We start from the raw sequence: 22,232 nt of genomic DNA on the forward strand, positions 1-22,232 counted from the left end.
TCCGCTGACTTTGGAAGTGTACAGAGTCGAATTCGTTGTCCGCTGGACCTGAACGTCAAAGTCAACGATAACAAGCGTTAAAAACAACACTCGGTTTTTTTGAAAATTCATTCGGATTTGTGTTCGAAATCTTGCCCTCGGTCCGGCGTTCGTTCGCGACGGATTGCCAGTCAAACGATATCACCGTAATCGGCCACTGTCGCGTACCATGAACAGAACCAGCGCTACTGCACTCAAAGAACATTTCGAAGAGACGCGACCGGGGTTCAGCTCGTACTTGGACTGCTTGACCAGATCGTACGGCACGGGGCTGGGCGCGCTGGCTTTCACGTTCGCCGTGGTGCACGTGACGCAGCAGATCGTCATCAAGCGGTTTCCGGCGGTGCGCAGGACCCACATAGCCGTGTCCACGGCGGCCGGCGCGGCGGCTTCGTACATCGCGGCCAAGGACAAGGTGCGCAAATGCAGGGACTCGTGGGCCGCTTCGCGCGAACAGTGACGGCCGGAAGATGCGGCCGTATCGTCAGGTGGTACAGTGGCGGCGGAGGCGGTGACGACGGCGCCGAAGACGTCCAGGCCAGAGAGCTGATCGACAGACAACTGAAACTGGCGCCGGCCGGCGGCCATCAGGTGTTGATCGTCCAGCCGTACATAAAATGGGGTGCCAAAAAGGACAGGAGCACGAAGCCAGAAGTCAAGTTGGACGAGAGCCGGTCGCTGGTGCACACTCTGGACGAATGGTCTGTGACGGACACGTTACTGGTGGGTCTCACGTCGTACCGGAAACACACGTTTTTCGGTCCCGGTAATGTGGACACGATCGCGCTCCGGGTGGCCGGCGACCGTCGCATCACCGCCGTGTTCGTCAGCGTCAACGTGCTGAAACCGATTCAACACCAACATCTGGAACACCGTTTCGGTGTGCCCGTCTACGACCGGTACCTGATGGTGGTGCAGATATTCCGCAGGCACGCCGTCACTAGGGAGGCCAAGCTACAGGTGGCCCTGGCCGAACTGCCGTACATCTGGTCGCGGATACGCGGCGTTCAGGACGGGTACACGGAGCGGCTGGGCACCGAAGCCGGTCAGATAGCTCTCAGCAGTAAGCTCGTGTTCGACGACAAGAAGGACTTGCTGAAGGCGTACGAGAAGAAGCTCAAAAAGTCTGTAGACAAGCTCAGGAGCCACCGGAAACATCTGCGCTACAACAGGTCCAACAAGGATTTGCCCGTCGTCGCGGTGGTTGGATATACCAACGCTGGCAAGACGTCGCTGGTCAGGGCGTTGACGGGCGACGCGGGCCTGGTTCCCAAAGACTGCCTGTTCGCCACGTTAGACGTGACAGTACACGGAGGCGTGTTGCCCAGCAACATGACTGTGTTGTATGTAGACACCATAGGTTTCATATCGGATATACCTACCAGACTCATTGAACCATTTGTCGCCACGTTGGAAGATGCCATGTTCGCAGATGTCATTGTCCATGTACGGGACATGTCTCACCCCAATGTCCTGGTACAAAAGACTCATGTGGAAGAGACGCTAAAGAGCTTAAGCATTAACCCAGACTTGTTGAATAGTGTAATCGATGTTGGCAACAAAGTCGATCGTCTAGACAATATTGAAAACGATGAAAGTTCGGTGTTGATATCTTGTACCACTGGAAAGGGTTTAGATGAGCTCAAGAAAAAAATAGAAAGTCAAATAATTAAAGTCACTGGTAGACGAATAATTAAAATAAGGGTACGCACTGGCCGCGATGAATATGAATGGTTAAGGGCGCACACAGCCATTGTCAATATCGATACGGACGGTGATTATTCTGTAATGGAGGTTATTGTTACCCAATCTGATCTAGATGTGTTTAAAAGTTTGTTTATACGCAAAAATATAAACAAATAGTTTTATTGTAGAAAATATTTCTTTATAAATAAATGTTAACACGTTTTTAGTTAATAATTGACTAGTTTTTATTGTACTAAAAATAAATAATAAGAATTACAAAATTGAAAATTTTTACATTTATGGTCAGTCTTTTTGGTATTAGGATAACATTACCACAAATTGAAACAATAATAAATCTCAAATAATACAAAACAAAATAAAAATAAAAAAATATTGTACTCGAGAGGAAGTTGTCCAACCTTTGTTACAGGAAAGAATCAACGAATATGTATGTAGCAGAACCAGATTCTCCTGAAACAAAACAGATATAAATTAAAATAGTGTAAAGTAAAATACATTTTATGTAGATTCACTAATTAAATATATATAAAAAAAAAGTATTAACAAAAACGGATCTTTCAATTATTTTTATTCTTTTAAAAAAAATAAATAATACAAAAACACGTAGTGTTTTAAATAATTTATATTTATGTATATATTAACAAATTAAATTTTAAAGATGTACCTGTTATTTAAATATTTTCATTCAATTTTGATTTCTTTTTCCTTCATATTATTGATGTATTACTGAGTTTATAGTTATTTATAACTTTTGTATGGTTTTTTTTTTTTTTTTTTTCAAAGGCAACGAGTTAGTTACAGTGAACATTTGACATTATTTAATTTTAAAACAACTTACCACAATTTTAATATAATTATAAGAATATAATATGTGTTCCTATAATAATATTATTACTTTCCAGGTTAAATATATTATGTATGGTGAAATGCATAGACCTCACCATTTTTTTTTTTTTTTTTTTTTTTTAAACAAAATTAGAGACAATTATTCTCTAAAATAGGGGTTCCAAGGCTGCCCGAATCAACGGCAATCAACATGATAATAATTTATGCGCTTTTTAGAGCATCTCCACTCCTCTTTATATTGGTTTTCATTTGCTGGAAGTTAATTTATGTCATAAATATCATGGCTATATATATATACTCCTAAAACGATAACATAATGATCAATTTAAATATTATTAATTATTATTATTTATCATGTTATGCTTTTTTTTTTTTTTATCCAGTGGATGTTTTTCATGGTGAGGAATTAGGTTTGGGTCGTGCAATATTTGGTTATAAGGATTCACCTGAAACTTTATTGTTATCAATTATCAAATTATAAAATATCGTAAGGTTAATGTGTGTATGTATATATATATTATATGTCACAGTTGATATGCAAATTTTGATCGATGTTAACATCTGCCAACTAACATACTAACAGTTGTTCACAATTATTTACTCATGTAGCTAGAGAAGACAACACTTCAAACCAATAAATAAACCATACTAAAATTAATTATTTGTTACACAATTATAACGCAAGACAGTAGAAATAGAATATAAAATATTCATCATTGAAAATATTATTCCACAAAATTAAGTTGGCACATTCAATTTGATTATAAATTATAATTGAACACCTCAAATTACTTTCACTCTTCCAAAACTTGTGAATACAATTTATAGTTCTGGCTTATTAAATATTGACAAAACTCACACTAGGCACTTCATCCATAACATACATATATATATACATATAATTATTTATATCAATAGTAAATACTGTGAGTAAATAATATATGTATAGCAAGATCAAGTAAATTGTAAATATTTTATTTTATTTTTTGTAAGTTTTTATTTTATATAAATTTTGTTGTACCTAACATACTACAATATTATTATAAATCTAAACATCTATCGATAGCATTGGATTACAAGTAATCCATATTATTATAATAAAATGATAAAAAAAAAAAAATAATAATAATAAATAAGTAAATAATAACTGTATAAAACAATAAATACTACAAATATTTTTTAAAATTTATTAATTAGTAATTACATAATATATAAGTGACATTTTAAAATGAAAGGTTCTATTAAGGTTTATTTAAACACATAAATATAATAAAATAATAATTAAAAATATTATATTAGTCAATTGGTTTGTTATTATTATAATAATCATCAATCATCACTGGGTTGGAATTTAAGTTTTAAGTTTTATAATAAATCAGCATCTGTAATATTAGCAGCAAGCAACAGGTGAATTTTATTTTAAGCGGATTGTTACCTCTGCCACAATAGAATTTTGTTATTATTGTCTTAATGTTTATTTTTGTTTTTATTAATTTTTTAATTATTAATATTTAATTAATAAATACTATAATAATTGTTTTTAATTCTTATAAATGCAATTTAGTATTTGAAAATAATTATTTGTTGACAAATTTATTTCATTATTCATTTATTTTCTCGATATTATACAGGTTAAAGGAACTCAAATATTTTATTAATAGTAATAACTATTATTTATTGAATAAAAATATATTGTGGCAGTGGTGCTATCCTTCAGTAACAATGTATGTTCTAAGTATCTATAAAAAGTAATAATCAAAAATACATCAAAAAATTATAAACATATTCCTATAGACAAATTCATATTTAAAAAAAAAATAATAAAATAAGTAGCCCAACAATATTTGATATAAAGTTATAATAATAATCTAATCAAGAAGTTTTGTGCAGAACTTGTATTTTACACTCCATTGTACAAATTGTATTTATTTAAATTTTATTCCTTACACAATTTTGTTTAAATTATAATGTTTTATCTTAAGAAAAATATGATTTGGAATTCAACATCCCATGTAATACACAACTTTTTATTGGATGTACAATACTTTTATATTTTATATACGTATATAAAAAAAAATATATATAAGATAATCTTAATTTGTTTTACTAAGTGGAAAATTATTTGAGATAATTATGAAATGTCAAAACATTAAAAAAAATTATTCTACCCATTATTTTTCTTTGTTGTCAATATTCATTTATGATAGAAATAGTCCTGACAAATACCTGGTTATTTTTGTCTGGTATATGGTGCATTGCGACCTCCATACCGACTACCTTGATTGCCAGTCGGTTTGGATGGTCCACTACTACCGCCAGTATTGTAATTTTTCCAGCCACGTCCACCACCACTTTGAGAATTATCTAAAAAAAAAATATATATTAGTTACAATTTTGAATAAATACTTTACATTTATAATATAATTGTATTTTCACCTTGTGAATATGAATTTCCTGAGTAGTAATCATCATTACCGCCTCCATTATAAGTTGCTACACCACCATACCTATAAAATATTCATTCAGTTTTATTATCTGACATAATTGAAATACATGAATGAATTATTTAAATAATTTATAAAATTAATAAAAGATAATTTACCCAGAATCAAAATGGGAATAATGAGACGAACCAGAATCACCATAGCCACCGTTGCCAGGATAAGCATTAGATCCTTCCATTGCTGATCGAGCTCTATCCAATATGCTCATTACTTTGGCTTTTCCTGGAACTGGAGCTCTCGGCATACGAGGTGGCTGAGGCGGCATTTGGCGAATTACTGCAGGTGGAGGTGGTGGAGCATGAATTATTGGTCCTGGATGACGAACAGGTGGAGCACCTCCAAATTGTTGCATTTCACGTGCTTGTTCTTGTGCAATTTGATCATTATGGTCAGGTATCAAAAATTTCCTAAGTTCTGCAAGTGCATAAGCAAGACGAGCATAAGCTTCAGCAGGAGGAGCATAAGCAGTAACTTGGACATGGAGTTCATCAGCAAGGTGCGCAAATTTTGGGTTTAATGAACTTCTCATTTCATCTTCCTATAAAATATAATATCTTTAAATAATATATTAATCAAAAATGTTAAAAATTATAAGCAAAATATTTTAAAATGGAATATGTTATAAGAAATTTGTTGCAACTAAATATATTTTAATACGTGGTTTAAATACTGTTTCTTTAAATGTAACAATGTATAAATGATTAATATTAAGTAAATCACAAAACATAAGAATTTCAAATTGTTTAAATACTGTTAAAGGTAAGTATTATTAAAACCAAACACATACTTTTTCTTTGTTGCGCATTGATCCTTTGCCCAATATTGCCATTTTGGTCATAGTATCTTCTTGGAGACGTTTTAAAGAATTTCCTTTAGGTCCCAAAAGTTTACCAACAAAGTTGAACTGAAAATGTAAAAAAAATTGTAATATTTATGAAAAATTATATTAGAAAATCATTAATAAATTTACATGCTATGTTAAAAGTTAATTTTTATTTAAATATTTAATACCCTTGGGAATTCTTTAGCTGGAACCATAATTTTGGCAGATAGTCGAATAGGTTTATCACTATTTATGTCCAAATAAGCTGATTCTGGTTTGCCATTGGTGTTTTGTGCTCTGGCAATTTCTAGAATAAAATAAATTGCAAATATTATACATATCATTTATGGTATCAGTGATTATTAAAAATGATATTTTTAAGTTTTTTTTTAAATTTATTAAAATATAACCTATAAACAATATATCATGATTTCTCAATAATATATTTAAGGAATTCACTTATAGGAGAAATAGTGTGACGTCACATACAATATAATCCTTATCAAAATTTCATTTTTGATCTAAACAAAACGAAATACACATTTAAAATGTATATAAAATAAAGTAAATTAGTGAGATAGTCTTTTAAAACAGCAAAACCTATTAAATCTATTCATAAAAAATAAATGCAAAATAAAAAAATGATCTTAACTGTTTTAACAAACAAAATTAATTTTGTATACATTTTAAGTAGATATTTTAGTTTTTTTGGATTTAAATGATAACATTTATAAGACTTGATAATGTATATGACGTAGGCACAATTCAAGCGTATTTACTTGTTACATCTTTAAATGTTGATTAACAATAAATAAAAATCAAGTCTGTGAAGTTGTACATCAAGTTGCAGTTTGAATCTTGTTTATATGTATCTATTTATTTGAATCTACTAGATTTATATTAAATCAGTGTAAATTAGGGTACAACTATATATGTACAGGGTTTAAATGATCTATCTTAACTATAACTAATTAATAATTATAAACTAATCAAATTTGATTGAAAAGTAGGTATGTTCTATTTAAATGCATTGTATATTCCTAGAGTTATTTCTAATGCATATTTAAAATATGAAATAACTAATTTTAAGTAAACCAAGTTGATAATAAACAGAATTAATAGTAATTTATATGAATTTAACTATGAAAGTTAACTTATTGGAATTGAGGTAAGCCAGTTAAAGTTAAATATTATGTATTAAATGAGTCTATTTGTAGGAATAATGTTACCTAATTCTATGAAAATTAGAATTCTAAATTGATGTAGTTAATAATTAGTCACTACCATACAAAACCAGTAATAGTTAGTGCAGGAAGATAAGACAAGTATTGAAATGAATGAGTCAGATATTTGAGGATTTGAACAGTCTATAAATATCTTATAACAAGGGATTGAAAATCCAGTTTTTGTTTGAAGGAAATAACTCACAAGTTATGAAATTATTTAGAACTAAAGTACTATACTAATCACCAAGCTACTTTTTTAAATTTACATATATAATATTAATTTTACCAAAATAATCAAATATTATATTTATAAAAAAAAATGGACGTAAGATGGTAAAATCTCTTGTTGTACACTAGGAAAAATATATTTATACCTACAACAGCACGTACAAATTACCTTCCGATCATGGACTTGTTTATTTAAAAGAAAAAAGAAATATCTGGGATTTCTTTTTACATACCTAGGTACGAATAAAATCAAACGATATTAATAAATAGGGTAATGCACATACAATACGACTTGCGACTAATAGAAGTCATAAAAATGTATGTAGGTAGGTACCTATGATATGGCATCATGAAAAATAACTGACCTTCGTCGATGAGTTTCATTGTGTTCTGATGGGTAGAAGCGTCCAGAGCATACTTTTCCTTGACCAGGGCCGACACGTATTCGTTGGGCTTGGACTCAGAAGACATCTCTCCGTTGGCGCCATCGTTCATCTCGGTCGAAGACATGTTGTTAGAGCAACGGTGGTTCACTGACAAACGCTAAGGACACAGCGAAAAGGCAAAACAATAATAGATTTACCGTCTGCGTGACAATGTTTGGACTTGGCGGCGTTTCGCGCTTAGTGCTTACACACGAGTTGGCAACAGTAGGTCGGCTGCGTCAAATTGTGTGACGAAAAGGTTAACGGTGTTTGGAGTGACGCGATTAGGTACGCGGTATGCAGAAGGTGCAAAACGTGATAAACGAACGAAAGAATACGCACTATGTCGGCGAACAGACGTAAAGAGAGAATTTGGTTAACTGGGCAAGTAGGCAACGCGCGTTGAAAATGGCCGACAACACAATGATCCGTGAACATGAACGCTGTGCCGCAGTTTTTATGTGGTGGTGGTAGTTTGTGGCGGGGTGCGGCGGGTATTCATCGGCGGGACGGGCGAGCGGGCAGCATGACGCACGAAACGGTGTGGCGCAGCGTTTTGCAACGGCGGCGAAACGTTTGTAAATAATGAAAATCGATACCGCGCGACCGACGAAAAGTACCGCGTGCATGTACACTGTACGCACAGCGCAGTGGCCCACAGATCGCAGCACCGGTTACGCGCCGAAGAATTTCGCAGTTTTCGTTATAAACCCGTTATCGTGTGGGGTGGCACGGATCGGTGCGCGCAGAGTGTATCGACCCCGTTGACTCGCGTGCCGTCTACGCGTACCCGCACCCCACGGCCCATCAACACGACCGCCGACGTGTCACTCCGCACGTCCGGGGCCTGCGTACGCGATTTAACAGACTCGTGGACCGACTCGGAGCAATGATCTGGTAGGAGGAGGGCATTAATTTGAATGTACGCCAAACAAATATTTATTTTGCTCTTACATTTTTCGAATCCATCGTTTACCCATATTGTTTAATTATCATTTAGAAGTGTCGTAGTATATTATTATAATGTATAATTTATATGATGATCTGCGACATTATACGCACTGAAGACGGACCGTCCTCCTCATGATGACTACACTGAGTGGCGTAGCAAGGATTTTTTTTTTTTTTTTGGGGGGGGGGGGTTAATAAAAAAAAATAAATCTACAACCGTGGTAAAATAATAAATTAATTGAATGATAATGATTATTAATTATAATGCAGTCGACAACGTGAATTCGACATAGCAAAATACATTTTACCACGACCAAATGATTGTATTCCTATATTATAAACATTATATTTTTGATATAAATACGGCCAAAAGGGAGGGGTTAACACCCCCCCCCCTCCTTGGCTACGTCACTAGCTATACTTACTATATCAGTCCTGGAAGCTCTTGATCTTTCATCATAGGCGCAATTTGCGGGGGGGGGGATAATAGTAACAGATTTCCAAAACCTTGAGATAACATCATAAAAAAAGATGGAGGAGTTTCAGCATCAGTGGCGCAACCAGGGGGGTTAAGGGATTGTAACCTCTCTCTAAATTTCTTCGAGGACTAGTATAATAACCTATATGTACTTATCTTATGTATATATATATATATATATATATATTGTAATAATGTAATCCTTTCGAAATTATTTTCTAGTTACGCCACTGGTCATTCCTATGTCCTATCTGGCTAATAAGTGTGCTGAAGCCAAATACTTAGTGTTCCTACGTAAGCTGATTGATAGATCCATTGATAATCCTTCTTTACTCTCACAAGTGAACTTCAAAGTAGATTCATTTCCAGCAACATAAACTAATGAGACAATGAGTTCCTTTTGTTGTTCCTATCCACAACAACTCGCCAACGCAATGAACTAAAACCGATTGACTACGTAGGTGTCTGGGTAACGAGAAGTCCATAGTTTTTTGGCCATCGTAAATTGAATGTTTTTGAATTTTGTCATTTATACATAATAATATGTAATATGTGAAATGTAATTACCTATTGTTTTTATCATTATTATTATTTAATTTTTCCTAATTCTAAATTATAATGTTAATCATATCTCATTCCAAATGACAGGGGCACAATTTTAATGCAAAAACTGGGGTGCTGAACATTGTGCGCAATTAGTTCTAAAAAATTAGGGGGACATGCAGCCCTAGAAATAAATACCTAAATTAATTTACTTACTATAATGCTTTCCAAAAAACTAGGAGTATTCCGAGAATTGTCTGGTTTATTTCATTTTAAATAGTACGAGTACCTACGACTGGATACTTTTTTTGGTATATTAAAAATACTAAATAATTTTTTTTGTCCATTTTTAATCTCCAAAATAAAAATAAAATATCGGACGATGACGGTCGTAATGCCATTGGTCGCTGCCGTATGCTTGCATAATATTTATTAGATAAAAATATAATTATTAAATTATGAATATTGCGAAATACATTTTATATTTATATAATTTACTTTTGAATAATTCTCTACGTCATATTGCACAAGATGTATCTCACTACCTTAGGCTAAAATTATTATTAAATCTAAAATAATAAAAAAAAATTGTGGGGGGAGGGGGCTAAAATACATTTTGAGGGGGCTAACTAAGGGTCTCATACAGATATTATATACTGAGGAATCTCCCGTAAAATATACATAAAAAAAAATATCACCATAATTTCAAATGTATCCTATTATTAAATAATATACTTTACTTATTAAAAATATTCATAATCTAAGTTAAAATGGATTTAAACTACCTAGTTGTTATTAATTATTATAACTACAATTTCCAATTTCACACACTCAGGCCGTAGATATATTATCTACAAATGTATAAACGTTTAATTGCATCGATATTAATACGCTATCTTCTATAAATTGCATTAATATAGATTTAATTAGTTTTACTTTTATTTAGAAGGTTATGTATTATATAGTTAATTAAATAATAGATTAAAATATATTTTTAACAAAAACTGTGGAATTATGTATGTTTGTGTTTTGATATTTGGGTAGAAGGACTTAGCTCCTTTACTACCCCCATTGGATCTGTTCAGACAACAGTGCAACGGAAGAAGGAAGAAAGACGATTTCCGGCACCGTACTCGACCAACAATTCTATATTTTTCCCGGAAATGGTATAGCGACGGACATTTATATTTCGTATTTGTCTTGTCGTTCCCATGGCGCATGGCATCCGACCACAGTGGTGCTACGGAAATTTGATGTGGGGGTAGGATGCAATGTGTGCAAATATAAACACCTATATAGATACTGGATTACCAATGAAATAAAAATTTATATTTACATTATAATGGTTTTACGAAAAATGAAAATTATTTTAAATAGGTATTATTTATAGATTTTTATAATGGTCAAATACTCAAATAGAAGAATTTAACTAAAAAGAATTGCTTTCGTTCTTATATATTACCGAAAGAACATGTGAAACCTTAAAAAATATGACTTATCACTCCGTTCAGTGTACTTAAAACGAAGGGATAAGAATAATACTCACACGAAGTCGTAGGTATTAAACTCCCGTCGAGTCAAAATGCTGAAATTATTCCACTGTTATATTTATATACGTCATAATATATTATGTATAATATACGAGTACAGCATACTTCCATTGGAATATTGGATCGTAACATTGGTATTTTGTCTTCCATAATATTAAAATTCAAAATGTTTCCATGTTTTGTATTATATTCTGTAAATTATTATAATATTATAAAACGGCTCAATAAGTAGGTACGTATGGAATTTTATAATACCTAGTGTATTGTATAATAGTAGTGATCCAAATATGTAAAAACGTTATTTAAAATTAATTGATTCATTATTGCAATGAATATATATCATAATATACAGTAGTTGTTGCAGAGATATTTTTTTTAGTTCAATATACAATTTGATAAACTTTAGGCGATGCAGTTATAAAATATAAGCTAGGCATAAAAACACGAGAGCAGTCAAGTTTCATTAAGAAAGACTGTTGGGAAGGATGTGCGTCTGCAGTTCGTTTACTGTTGTAGTAAGAAATATAAATAGTAGGTATAAGCATAATAATATATTAATATAAGCATAATATCATGTATAATATATGCAGTATGCCAGTATGCACATCGCGTATACAATGCGTATATATTCGTTTAAAAGGAAAAAACAAGTTGTTTTCAAAAGATATAATATTTTGTACGCAAAATTATACTAACATATGTTATTGTTATATAATATTATATATTATAGTTATGTAGTTTTTACTACATGCCTATATTTTTCACACACAATTTTCGTAAAATGTTTCTACATACATTTTTTCTTATATCTATACATGGCACCAAGGCTGCCTTACAATGTAACATTAATAATATTATATTATTCAACTGAAATATTTATTGTTTTTTTAGACGTTGCTTTAACGTTAAGAAAAAACTTTTTTTTTAAAAATAATTGGGTGTTTAACTGATTAGTGGTTACATAATACTTTTTCGCTATAGTAAAAATCATCTATAACGTTATATAAAATGTAAGCAGAAAAACTATAGAATACAAAATGTGTTACACTTTGTAATACATATATATTATCATAATATACCAAATGTAATATATAATATATTTAGTATATTTTAGTATACATAATTATTTGATTAATACAAAAATAATTAAAAATTGGATAATTCAAATCTTAACAATTTAAATATAATTTTGAATAACTAATTATTTTTAATTTAGTAGGTATCTGAAAACCTTTCATTAGTTTTTACAATTAATGTATTGATGATTTCCATTTAGAATCTGTGTACTTTGTGTTTTTATCCCCAGAAACTTCAGACTTGATTTGCATAAGATGTTTCACTTATTACATTTTTCATAATTTGCTACAATTGAATAAATGAAGTTTAAAACTTCTGATTTATATTTAAATATAATATCAACAAGTCTAATATAATAATTTCATTATAATATAGGGGTGACAGATGGAAATATTATTGACTTCTTGATTTGAGTACATTAATTTTTTTTTTAGATTTTGAAAAAATCTTAAGATGGAAATCTAAAGTGTTATAAAAAATATTTTACATTCCTTTATATAATCAACAGATTGTTTTAATATAAAATTAAGCTTGTTTGTATAACAATGAACAAACATTGCATTTATGTATTTTGCCTTAACTAGTGACTGTAAACTATTATTATATTGTTATGTTATATCCCGTCTCATTTGCAATTATTTGTGTTATTAAAAAATTTTTTTTTCAGTTATATTTATACAAAAATAATAATTACCTAATGAAGTAATAAAATACGTTTTAAGCTTAACAAGTAAATAGAACGGTCAAAATTGATAACAATAAACCACAAAAATTATTTTTTTTAACGCAACACAACTATAAAATAAATCAGGAATCCTAATAGTGTATACCAGTTATTCGTTATCTAATAAAAATGGAAGTATTTTCAGTTGTTCTATTATTATTTATTACCAACCATGAAAGCATTTTTTTGTGGGTTGATAACCCTTGAAACTATTTCATAGAAATTGAGACTACTTTTTAGAAATTTAAATTCTTATTAAAAATACTCGACCAGTTCACCGAGTACAAAAACCCATTCATAATCTTATAGCTGCCCTTATATAAATTATATACAAAGTGGTTTAAACAATATTTTTTAACTCAATAATTGTAACCACTGATCATTAATTAATAGAAATTGAAAAAATCGATTGGTGTTCCTAGATTGTCTAAAAATATTTATATACAATTTTTTTTTTAATTTTGTTTTTTTATTATTTCTACGAAAGGGCTATATAGATGTATTTGACATTACTAAGACCTCTAACATTCCCTTTAATTATGTTCACATGTATACAATATTATATTTTTCAGCGATCAGTCTTCAAAGAATCATTAAAAATCGGACATTGACACTTGACGTAGAGAAAAACTGTCAGCTTTAACATTGAATTTAACTTAAACTAAGACTTTATTAAATTATTAAATTTATTATAATTTCTTGAAAAGAAGGTCGGAATGAACCAGCAAGGGATAAATATCACAAGATTTCTACACCTCATTTTATTGACAAATTATGATTATTAATCTAGTCTGACCATAGGCTTATAAACATATAAATAAATGGATTTATAGCCAAGCGGTTTAGAGGCTAATATTGTAAAAAAAAAAGATAGCATACAACAATACAACTTAGGTCCATCTAAATCTGTTAATAGATAGTGAAAAAAAAATGAAAAATTTAATTATTGAAATAACAACATTTTTTTTAGAAAAATATAGAAGACACAAGTGACATTATAACTTATCACAGTCTATCTCTTTCTGACAAAATTGGTACTTCGTAACTAGGACAGGATATTGTGGACAATGGACACATAGTCCAAATATTGATGTGATTTCTATGTGCCTGACCAACAATAAAAAGTTAGTTTTACTCTTCAACTGAACGTAAATATGTCATGTTGCACGTGGTTTTGTGATTGAAAACAAGTGCGTTGACCTTACATCTAGTTATCTAAATAATTGTATACATTTATAATTAGTAATATATAAAAGTGAAAAGATAAATACTATATATTTAAATTATAGCAGCAGCAGTTGCAGTAGGATATAAGTTTTAGTTTTAAAGAAATTCTCCTTTAAAAAAAATCGTGTTATAATCTATATTTAAAAAAATATTGTATGTTATAAAAACTTTCAGGTAAGCTAAATGAGGTTTTGAGAAACTAAATCCCAAGCCCCACATAAATTGCATTTGTGTATCATTACTACTGTTGTACTTGAAATACAGAAATATTAAGATTAATTGATATATTCTGTGCAATACACGTCGTGATCATTATTATTACAAAACGCGTATTATTACTTATTAATTATTATAATGTTAGTCGACACCAGTTGATAAAAAAACAAAAATGCATTGAGTTATTTGCATGAAAGGATCAAAGAGCTCAGCATGGATTTTTCAAAATATCATAGTATTTTTAGGTCAATTTAAATTTACATTAAAATAATTTCTTTGATCCGCTTATCACAATCGCAAAGTGAAAAACATTGAATTTATTATTGGTATTTTTATTTTTTATAAATATCTTAATTTAATTTTTGAAACTTTAGTGTTAATTAGTTTGTTGTTTAACATTAACTTAAAAGTTTAATGAGAGAATAAGAACGAAAGATAATGATCCAATGCAATGTCTGACGGTTGGCATAAAGTATTACCAGTATTACCTATACAATTATTTTCTTAAGTTTGACGGTTCTACTTCTACTGTAATATAATGTTATTAAACATAAACGTTATTGTAGACTGTTTTGTGTGAGTGTAATTAATAATTTTTATTATTTGATTTGCTATAAAAGATATACGTAAACGAACGAGTGGCAAACCATATTATTATAGATTGTGTAAATAAAAATACGTAATTGTTAATTTCACGATCGTGGATCATTGAAAAACTTTCGGGCCTTTATAGTACCCCCTTCCTCCGACTCCGAGTTTTTCTCTCCACGGACCTATATCTGGCGAGTTCGCTGCAAAAGTTCTTGTACGATAAATGACATATTTTTAATAAAACACCTACGTGTTCCCACTATCATACACGCACGTTGTTTCGATATTGTTTTGCCAACTTTCTTCTTTTTTTTCACCATCAACCGCTACATACACATTACTTGTGTGTACGTAGAAATTTAGAAAAATATTATATTATTAATAGAAAAAATGTAAAATAAAATTTATAGGATTATATTTCTTCACGTCTCACGTATTCGCTATAGTGCTGTGTGGTTTGAGGGTATCTGAGCTGACAAAAGAATATTATATATTATGTTATACAGACATACAGTCATACTAATATCAGTGGCGGATTTAACGGGGAAAATATGGACATTTGCCGCCTGGGCCCCTACACGAAAAGGCCCCCCGTATCCAGTGTCCCAGTCCTCAGTCCTCACTTATTTTCATTTTAACAAAAATTGTCAAATATAATTAGTCATTTTTTAAGTTTTTGAAGTTTTGGATTGTAACACATCAAGTAATAATTGGGATAACAATAATACTATGTAATATATCCGTACTCGTTCGTATTACCTATGTACAGTCAAATCCACACACCGGCATCATTATAACTATTTTTATTTATATTGTTTCATTACTTAACTAGTTTAATAGTTTTTTAAGATCTGAGGGAAGGTAGGGGGTAATGTTTTCCACGAGTTAGTTTTCACAACAATTCAAAATTATTGGACCCTTTATATAAAACGCCGCTAGGACTTTTTTCTTTAAATCCGCCACTGACTAATATTATACATTATGATTTATTATATAAGGTTTTCAATTATAAATTAAAACTTTAAATTATGCAACAGTTCACTATTAGAATCTACTATCTATAACTATTTATTTTTGGAATTAATATACGCAAATCGTACACATTTTGTCTGCAATAGCGTCAGTCAAAGGTCTCACCTTTGATGTAATAAGTCAGTCTCAACTCAAAAACATAGTTTTGAGAAATTCAATCTGAAATTGAATCTGTTCCCAAATGGTTAGTTTTAAAGCTTTAGTTTTAGAACTTTGTTACTGTTTATGTTACTCGAAGTTTATTATTTTTATATTAACCCACTTAGTTAAATCTCAACCAGACACCAGAAGCCGGGATCATAGCAGTTTAAAAATAGATATATTTTATATATATTATGATTAAGTTTGAACTATTTGAAAAATACCGTAAAGTATTAAAGTGTTTATACAATTACTTAATCAAGCCATCTTTTTTTATTTTAATTTTTATTTGTATCAATTTTATGCATTTGTTAAAGTCGTTACACACAATAAATATTCCATCTGACTGATAACGACTATCACTGATGATCAGTTAATCAATTCATATATAATATTTATGTTGGGGTTGTGACGCATTATAATTGCTTATTTTATATGTGCAAAAGTGGTGTAGTTTCAATCTAAAAGAGAATTAAGTATCTATTATGTGGATCGCGGTGAATTGGTGGCGAACAATTGATCGCCGGTGAATAGATCGCGAATTCAATTGGTCGCCGAACGAACTTTTTAATTTTTAATTATTTTATTACCATAGGTATATTTCCGAGTTTTATGTTTATTATTTTAGAATATTCAAGTATTCTTATTGATTTATTTTTAAATAACGGACAGTTAATCTAATTTAAATTGCGGTCAATAGATAAAACAATATATAGGTATACTATGAAAGGTACCATTAAATGATATAGGTACACACGAGATCATTGCACTTGCGTGACAATAACTTCGATAAGCTTATACGGCCGTTATCGACTTATCGTCATTTATATTGCGTTGGTCATACCAATTTTTCATTAAATTTCTTGTGTTTGTTAGTCGATTCGGGTGCTATATTATGTGTGCCAACTATTTTTTATCGTATAATAATGAAATTTATTGAGAGTGAAAAAGGTAAATATAAATTAATTTATAACGGTATATGTGTATTTTTGAAAAATTTGGAACTGAACAAAAGTCTATATGAATAATAATAGTAATAATATAAATATAATATAATAAAATAGTATAAAAAACATTTTGTAACTTTTATTATTATTAACCCTTTTAGTGTTAAGGTGACATCAACACGGCCGTAATTAGATTGTTATTATTATTATTTAGTATATATAATCTATTTGTTATTTTTTTAAATTAAAATTAGCATTTAACTGTCCGTTATTTAAAAATAAATAAATACGAGTAGAAATATAATAGATATTATATTATAAGAATACTTTAATATTCTAAAATAATAAATATAAAACTATAAAATATACCTATAAGGTAATAAAATAATTAAAAAACTAAAAAAGTTCGTTCGGCGACCAATTGTATTAGCGATCAATTCGCCCGCGATTAATCCACCGGATACCCTATTATGTTACATAGAGTTTGTATTAATAAATAATATTCCGTATCTCAGATTTTTGAATTATCGAACACAATGTGTAATTTATTATAGTGCCCCCATGTATCGCCAACATGTATTTAGTATTTTAGCTTAATTAAGTTGATAATTAAAAAAATAAAACAATAAAAAAAAATGATGTGATACTGTTTAGTTTTCAAACAAATTTAAATTATGGTTATTAAATTTGTTAATAAATTAACAATATACATATAGGAAATTAATATTTTGTTTCTAGTTCTTAACCGTAGGTAAAAACTCCCCGCTATTAGAAATATCTTTCTTTGTAAAAATGAATTTCTATAAAATGTTCGTTTCCTCAACAATACAAAACGTAATTTATAATTTCAGGATAGTTATTAGCACAAATCCCCTGGAAAAATAGATTTCTAAATATAATTCTTATGGCCAAATTGGACACCCCTCTTTATTCCCGTGACTTATCACTAATTACGCCAATACGTGTGTGGTTTTCGATGTAATCCGACATTAAGATAAAGTTTTTATCTCGACCTTCTCGAATCCAATCTTTACGAGCCGTCACAACCAACACAATATCCTCAGTTTAGTTTCGATTAACCACCGTCGGTTCATTTTTCCGGTCTGGTTAACAAAGCATGTGCGGGGTAATACACATAAGTCATACAACCTCGGGCGGCAACAGCAATTATATTAATTTTAATTTAAAGGATAGCTCAATGTCGTCTTTTAATTTTGTTTTGTTGCTTTTCTGAGTCAGTTCATCTTCTTCGTATAATAAAAATATAGCGCATATCGTCTAATAATTCTGTATTCTAAAAAAAAATGTAAAGAAAATGAAATTTAAAGTTAATACAAATTTAATAGTAGTAATCCTTAATGGATGATTTACCAATTTGAATTTAAAATGTCCATAAAAATAATTGCTTTTATACATTTTTGAGATTTTGTGGCTTCAGTATGTAATACTTATGATGAATCTTGTATTCAATTTTCAAAATTTAAATATACAACGAAAAGTATTTATGAATTTTTAATTACAATAAAGTAAGCAATATTTTGCGATTTTGACAACTTTCGTCAAAGTTCTAACTTCAAATGCATATAAAAGTTAAAAAAAATGTGCATATGTATTTTAAATAACTTTTTATAAATCATATCAAAAATCGAATGCCAATAATTGCTGGTGTTCAATATTTTTATTATTACAATTAGTATCCGTACTTGACAAGTAAATAATGGTGAATTTAAATTTGTTATGTATAGAATAATATTGAAGTGTAATAAACCATTTTGATGAAAAAAAGTGGATCTATTAATTTTATGCTAGAGAATATATTTTGATGATAATTAAGTAACTTTATATAATTTGTACACTTATTATAGTACCAAAAATAAAAGAAACTGCTATTTATATCTTATACACTTTTGTAGTATAGCATTGTTAATACATTTTGTTATTTTTATTTTGTATTTTCGTTATACTTTTCAACTCACAGAGTTACAGCAACTCATAGGTTAGGTTAGGTAATAATAATAGTTATTAAGCATAATCCCGACATAAGGTCTAAGACAAATGGATCATCTTTGATAGAGAAAACAAATAAAAAGATTAAATAGTCCCAATCTAGTATATTTACTGACTCAACATCACTAAATGAAACTCGTAAATATCGTAAATTAAGCGGCAAACGAGTAAATAATAGATATGTATAATTTCATTAAAAAGACACTAATGTAGTTAACTTAAGGACTTAAGGTGAAATAATTGTTTATTTTTGCATAAACGACTTAAAGAAACAATACTCAAATTAAAGAGACGCAAAGAAGACTATATAAGAGTAAGAATATGTAAGTATGTAATATAGAATTAGAAATTATATGTTTTGTAGACTAAATGTTATGTTTTTTTAGCTTTAATATTAGAGTGAATGATTCTAGTATTAAACTTAAACGAAATAATATTAGCTATAAGTTACATTTTAGACTTAAGTTAAGATTTTAATATTATTTATAGATTTAATAACTCACTTTAAAATAAAAATTTTGATAATAGCCTTTGAGGTGTTCTAGATAATTAATTTTTATGATAGGCTAATTAATTTTAAATTGGTTCTACTAAACGTGAATTTTCTATGTTAAGTGTGGATTAATCAAAATAGTTTTCTGACATACTGTTAAATATAAATTCGTTTTACTAATAGATCTAGAATCTAGATGTGAAATAATCATCTGATATTTATCACCATGAAATGGTGGATGATAAACATCGGCTTAGTAGAGTTAGTAAATATAGAAAATCAGTAATAATTTTAACAAAATATGAGATAGGTTGCAAAAAAAACCACATCATTGTAATATCAATACATTCATCGCTCTACACAGAATTTAAAATTATTATAAATATATGATAAATTGATAAGTATAACATGTATAAACATAATATATTTATCTTAAGATGAACACTTTTCATGCTGTTTAGTATTCTTAAACAGATTTATTTTCAAATTGGATGGAGTATTAACTTTTGAATTCGTAGAGCTTTATTTTTTAAGAAAAGATATTGGTTGTTTAACTTTGAATTGATTTAAATTATCTTCTTTTTTTTGATGCTTTAATAGAAGACAATATAGATGAGTAAACTACATTAAACATTGAATTAAAGCCTTTTTTTGTGGATTATATTTTTGAATTAATTTATAATTATATTATTGTATTATTGATTCTCTTATGACTTCTCTCCTAATTAGTCTATCAATGTAGGTATGTGTCTTCAAGAAAGTCCACAAGTTCGGTTAATGTACTTTGTTTTTTTTTTTTTTTTACTCCGTAAGTACCTACTTAGTTTAATGATTTAAAACAATCAATAATTTTATTTTCATGGACATAATTCCAACAATTCACGTAAATTGTGAATTATAAGTCTGTATAAATATGTATCACAGTATTAATTAACCCTAGTGTTTAATCGAATTTAATGTTACAAATATTTGGTAACGAAGATCCTATTTCCTACAGAACAGGAGAACGTACACTAATATTTGTATATACATATTTTAGATTCTGAGCGTTTCTTTTGTGTTTATTGTTACTTTTTGAATTGTTTTTTAAAAGTCAAAAAGCTAAAAAAAATTAATATAAGATAAATGACTGAAATCATAAAATCTTAGAATATAATAGTTACAATTTTAGTTATTTTTGTCATTTAAAAATGCTATTTGTGGGGTCTTGAAACTTCTCTTTAGTGTATATATTATTATTAACTCCATAAAGATACAATAATACAGTAATATTATTATAAACGTGTGATAACTGACATATGGAGTTTACTGGTTTTATGATCGTCATCTGCGCCAATTTTTACTATCCGGCTATGACGCCTTCGTTAATTATCAGAAAAACGTTTATTAATTTTTAACTTTATTGTTTCTAGTATAATATAGGCAATAACCATTACCCATGATGGCAAATACCTATTTCCTAGTATTTTATAGTAATACAATCGTTAATGTAGTGCACATTATTATTTATTATTTATTGTTTAGTCGTAATTATAAATTATATATTTATGAGCGCCATGTACTCAAATAACATATAATTTATACTCAATGATATAATACGTATATTATATATACAAAACAATAACAACAATGCAAATAACGTCTGATATCGTGTCTTCCGACCGTAAGTGGTTAGGTAATCTAAGTAGGTACCTACCTATAAATGCACATATTTAGCTATTATTATACGCCTATACAGCTAGTTTAATTAATAATTCATTAATCCACGTTGTCCGAAAAGGCACACCAATGTCCAAGGATTTACTTTCAAATTTCAATATTATTGAATCTCCTGAATAAAACAATAACAATAATACACTTACAAACTCATTACACTGGTAACGGCAATTATGCTTATCAATTTGTTAAAACACATTATGTCTACACTTTATGTAGTTGTCGAGTAAATAATAAGTACCAGGTGATGTCTATTGCTTAATAAATTTAATAAACGAAAATACCTTAGATTATGGTGTTTGAAAAGGATAGAGTTAAATACTATACTTTTCAAAATAATAAAAAAAAAATGTGTTTAACTCGTTGATAAAAATTCGGTGGCATATTTACGGGAGAGGGTTCTGGGTGTTTCCACCCCCTCAGTGATTAATAATTTAGCAAATAAAAACAGAAAGCTTGATTTCATTTTATAATTTAACTATATATATATATATATATAATGTAATAAACTTTTCGCCCTCCCCACCACAAAAAAATAAGTTGTAAATACGTCATTGGATAAAATTGTTAAGCATTTTGTTTAAAAACAAAAAAAAGCTCATGTATAAATATAAGTTATAGCCTATAGGTATATATCATTTTTTAAATAATCTCAATAGATTTGAAATATGTATTAAAATATATGTATTATGATTTTTAAATTCCAGATATTACTAGTTACCACTAAGAGATTTTATAATA

General features: G+C 29.6%; 2 protein-coding genes across 3 annotated transcripts; one reads left to right on the forward strand and one right to left on the reverse strand.

The window, feature by feature from the left end:
• The first annotated feature begins 433 nt into the window (after window positions 1-433).
• Window positions 434-1,956, forward strand: LOC113555006 (putative GTP-binding protein 6). Its single transcript, XM_026959254.1, has one exon. The coding sequence runs from the start codon at window positions 463-465 to the stop codon at window positions 1,900-1,902; it is 1,440 nt and encodes a 479-aa protein (XP_026815055.1). The 5' UTR covers window positions 434-462; the 3' UTR covers window positions 1,903-1,956.
• Window positions 1,946-8,249, reverse strand: LOC113555007 (KH domain-containing, RNA-binding, signal transduction-associated protein 2-like). Of its 2 annotated transcripts, none has more exons than XM_026959255.1 (7): window positions 7,739-8,249; window positions 6,108-6,226; window positions 5,884-6,000; window positions 5,195-5,634; window positions 5,029-5,099; window positions 4,819-4,956; window positions 1,946-2,196 (listed from the first exon to the last, which is right to left on the reverse strand). In XM_026959255.1, the coding sequence occupies exons 1-6, from the start codon at window positions 7,881-7,883 to the stop codon at window positions 4,823-4,825; spliced, it is 1,026 nt and encodes a 341-aa protein (XP_026815056.1). In that variant the 5' UTR covers window positions 7,884-8,249; the 3' UTR covers window positions 1,946-2,196; window positions 4,819-4,822. The 2 variants fall into 2 exon arrangements, with proteins under 2 accessions (XP_026815056.1, XP_026815057.1); XM_026959256.1 differs by lacking the exon at window positions 1,946-2,196 and having other exon boundaries at window positions 4,361-4,956; window positions 7,739-7,916; window positions 8,008-8,248.
• Window positions 8,250-22,232: the final 13,983 nt, after the last annotated feature.

Source organism: Rhopalosiphum maidis, chromosome 2, assembly GCF_003676215.2.
Source record: "Rhopalosiphum maidis isolate BTI-1 chromosome 2, ASM367621v3, whole genome shotgun sequence".
Classification (NCBI taxonomy): domain Eukaryota; kingdom Metazoa; phylum Arthropoda; class Insecta; order Hemiptera; family Aphididae; genus Rhopalosiphum; species Rhopalosiphum maidis.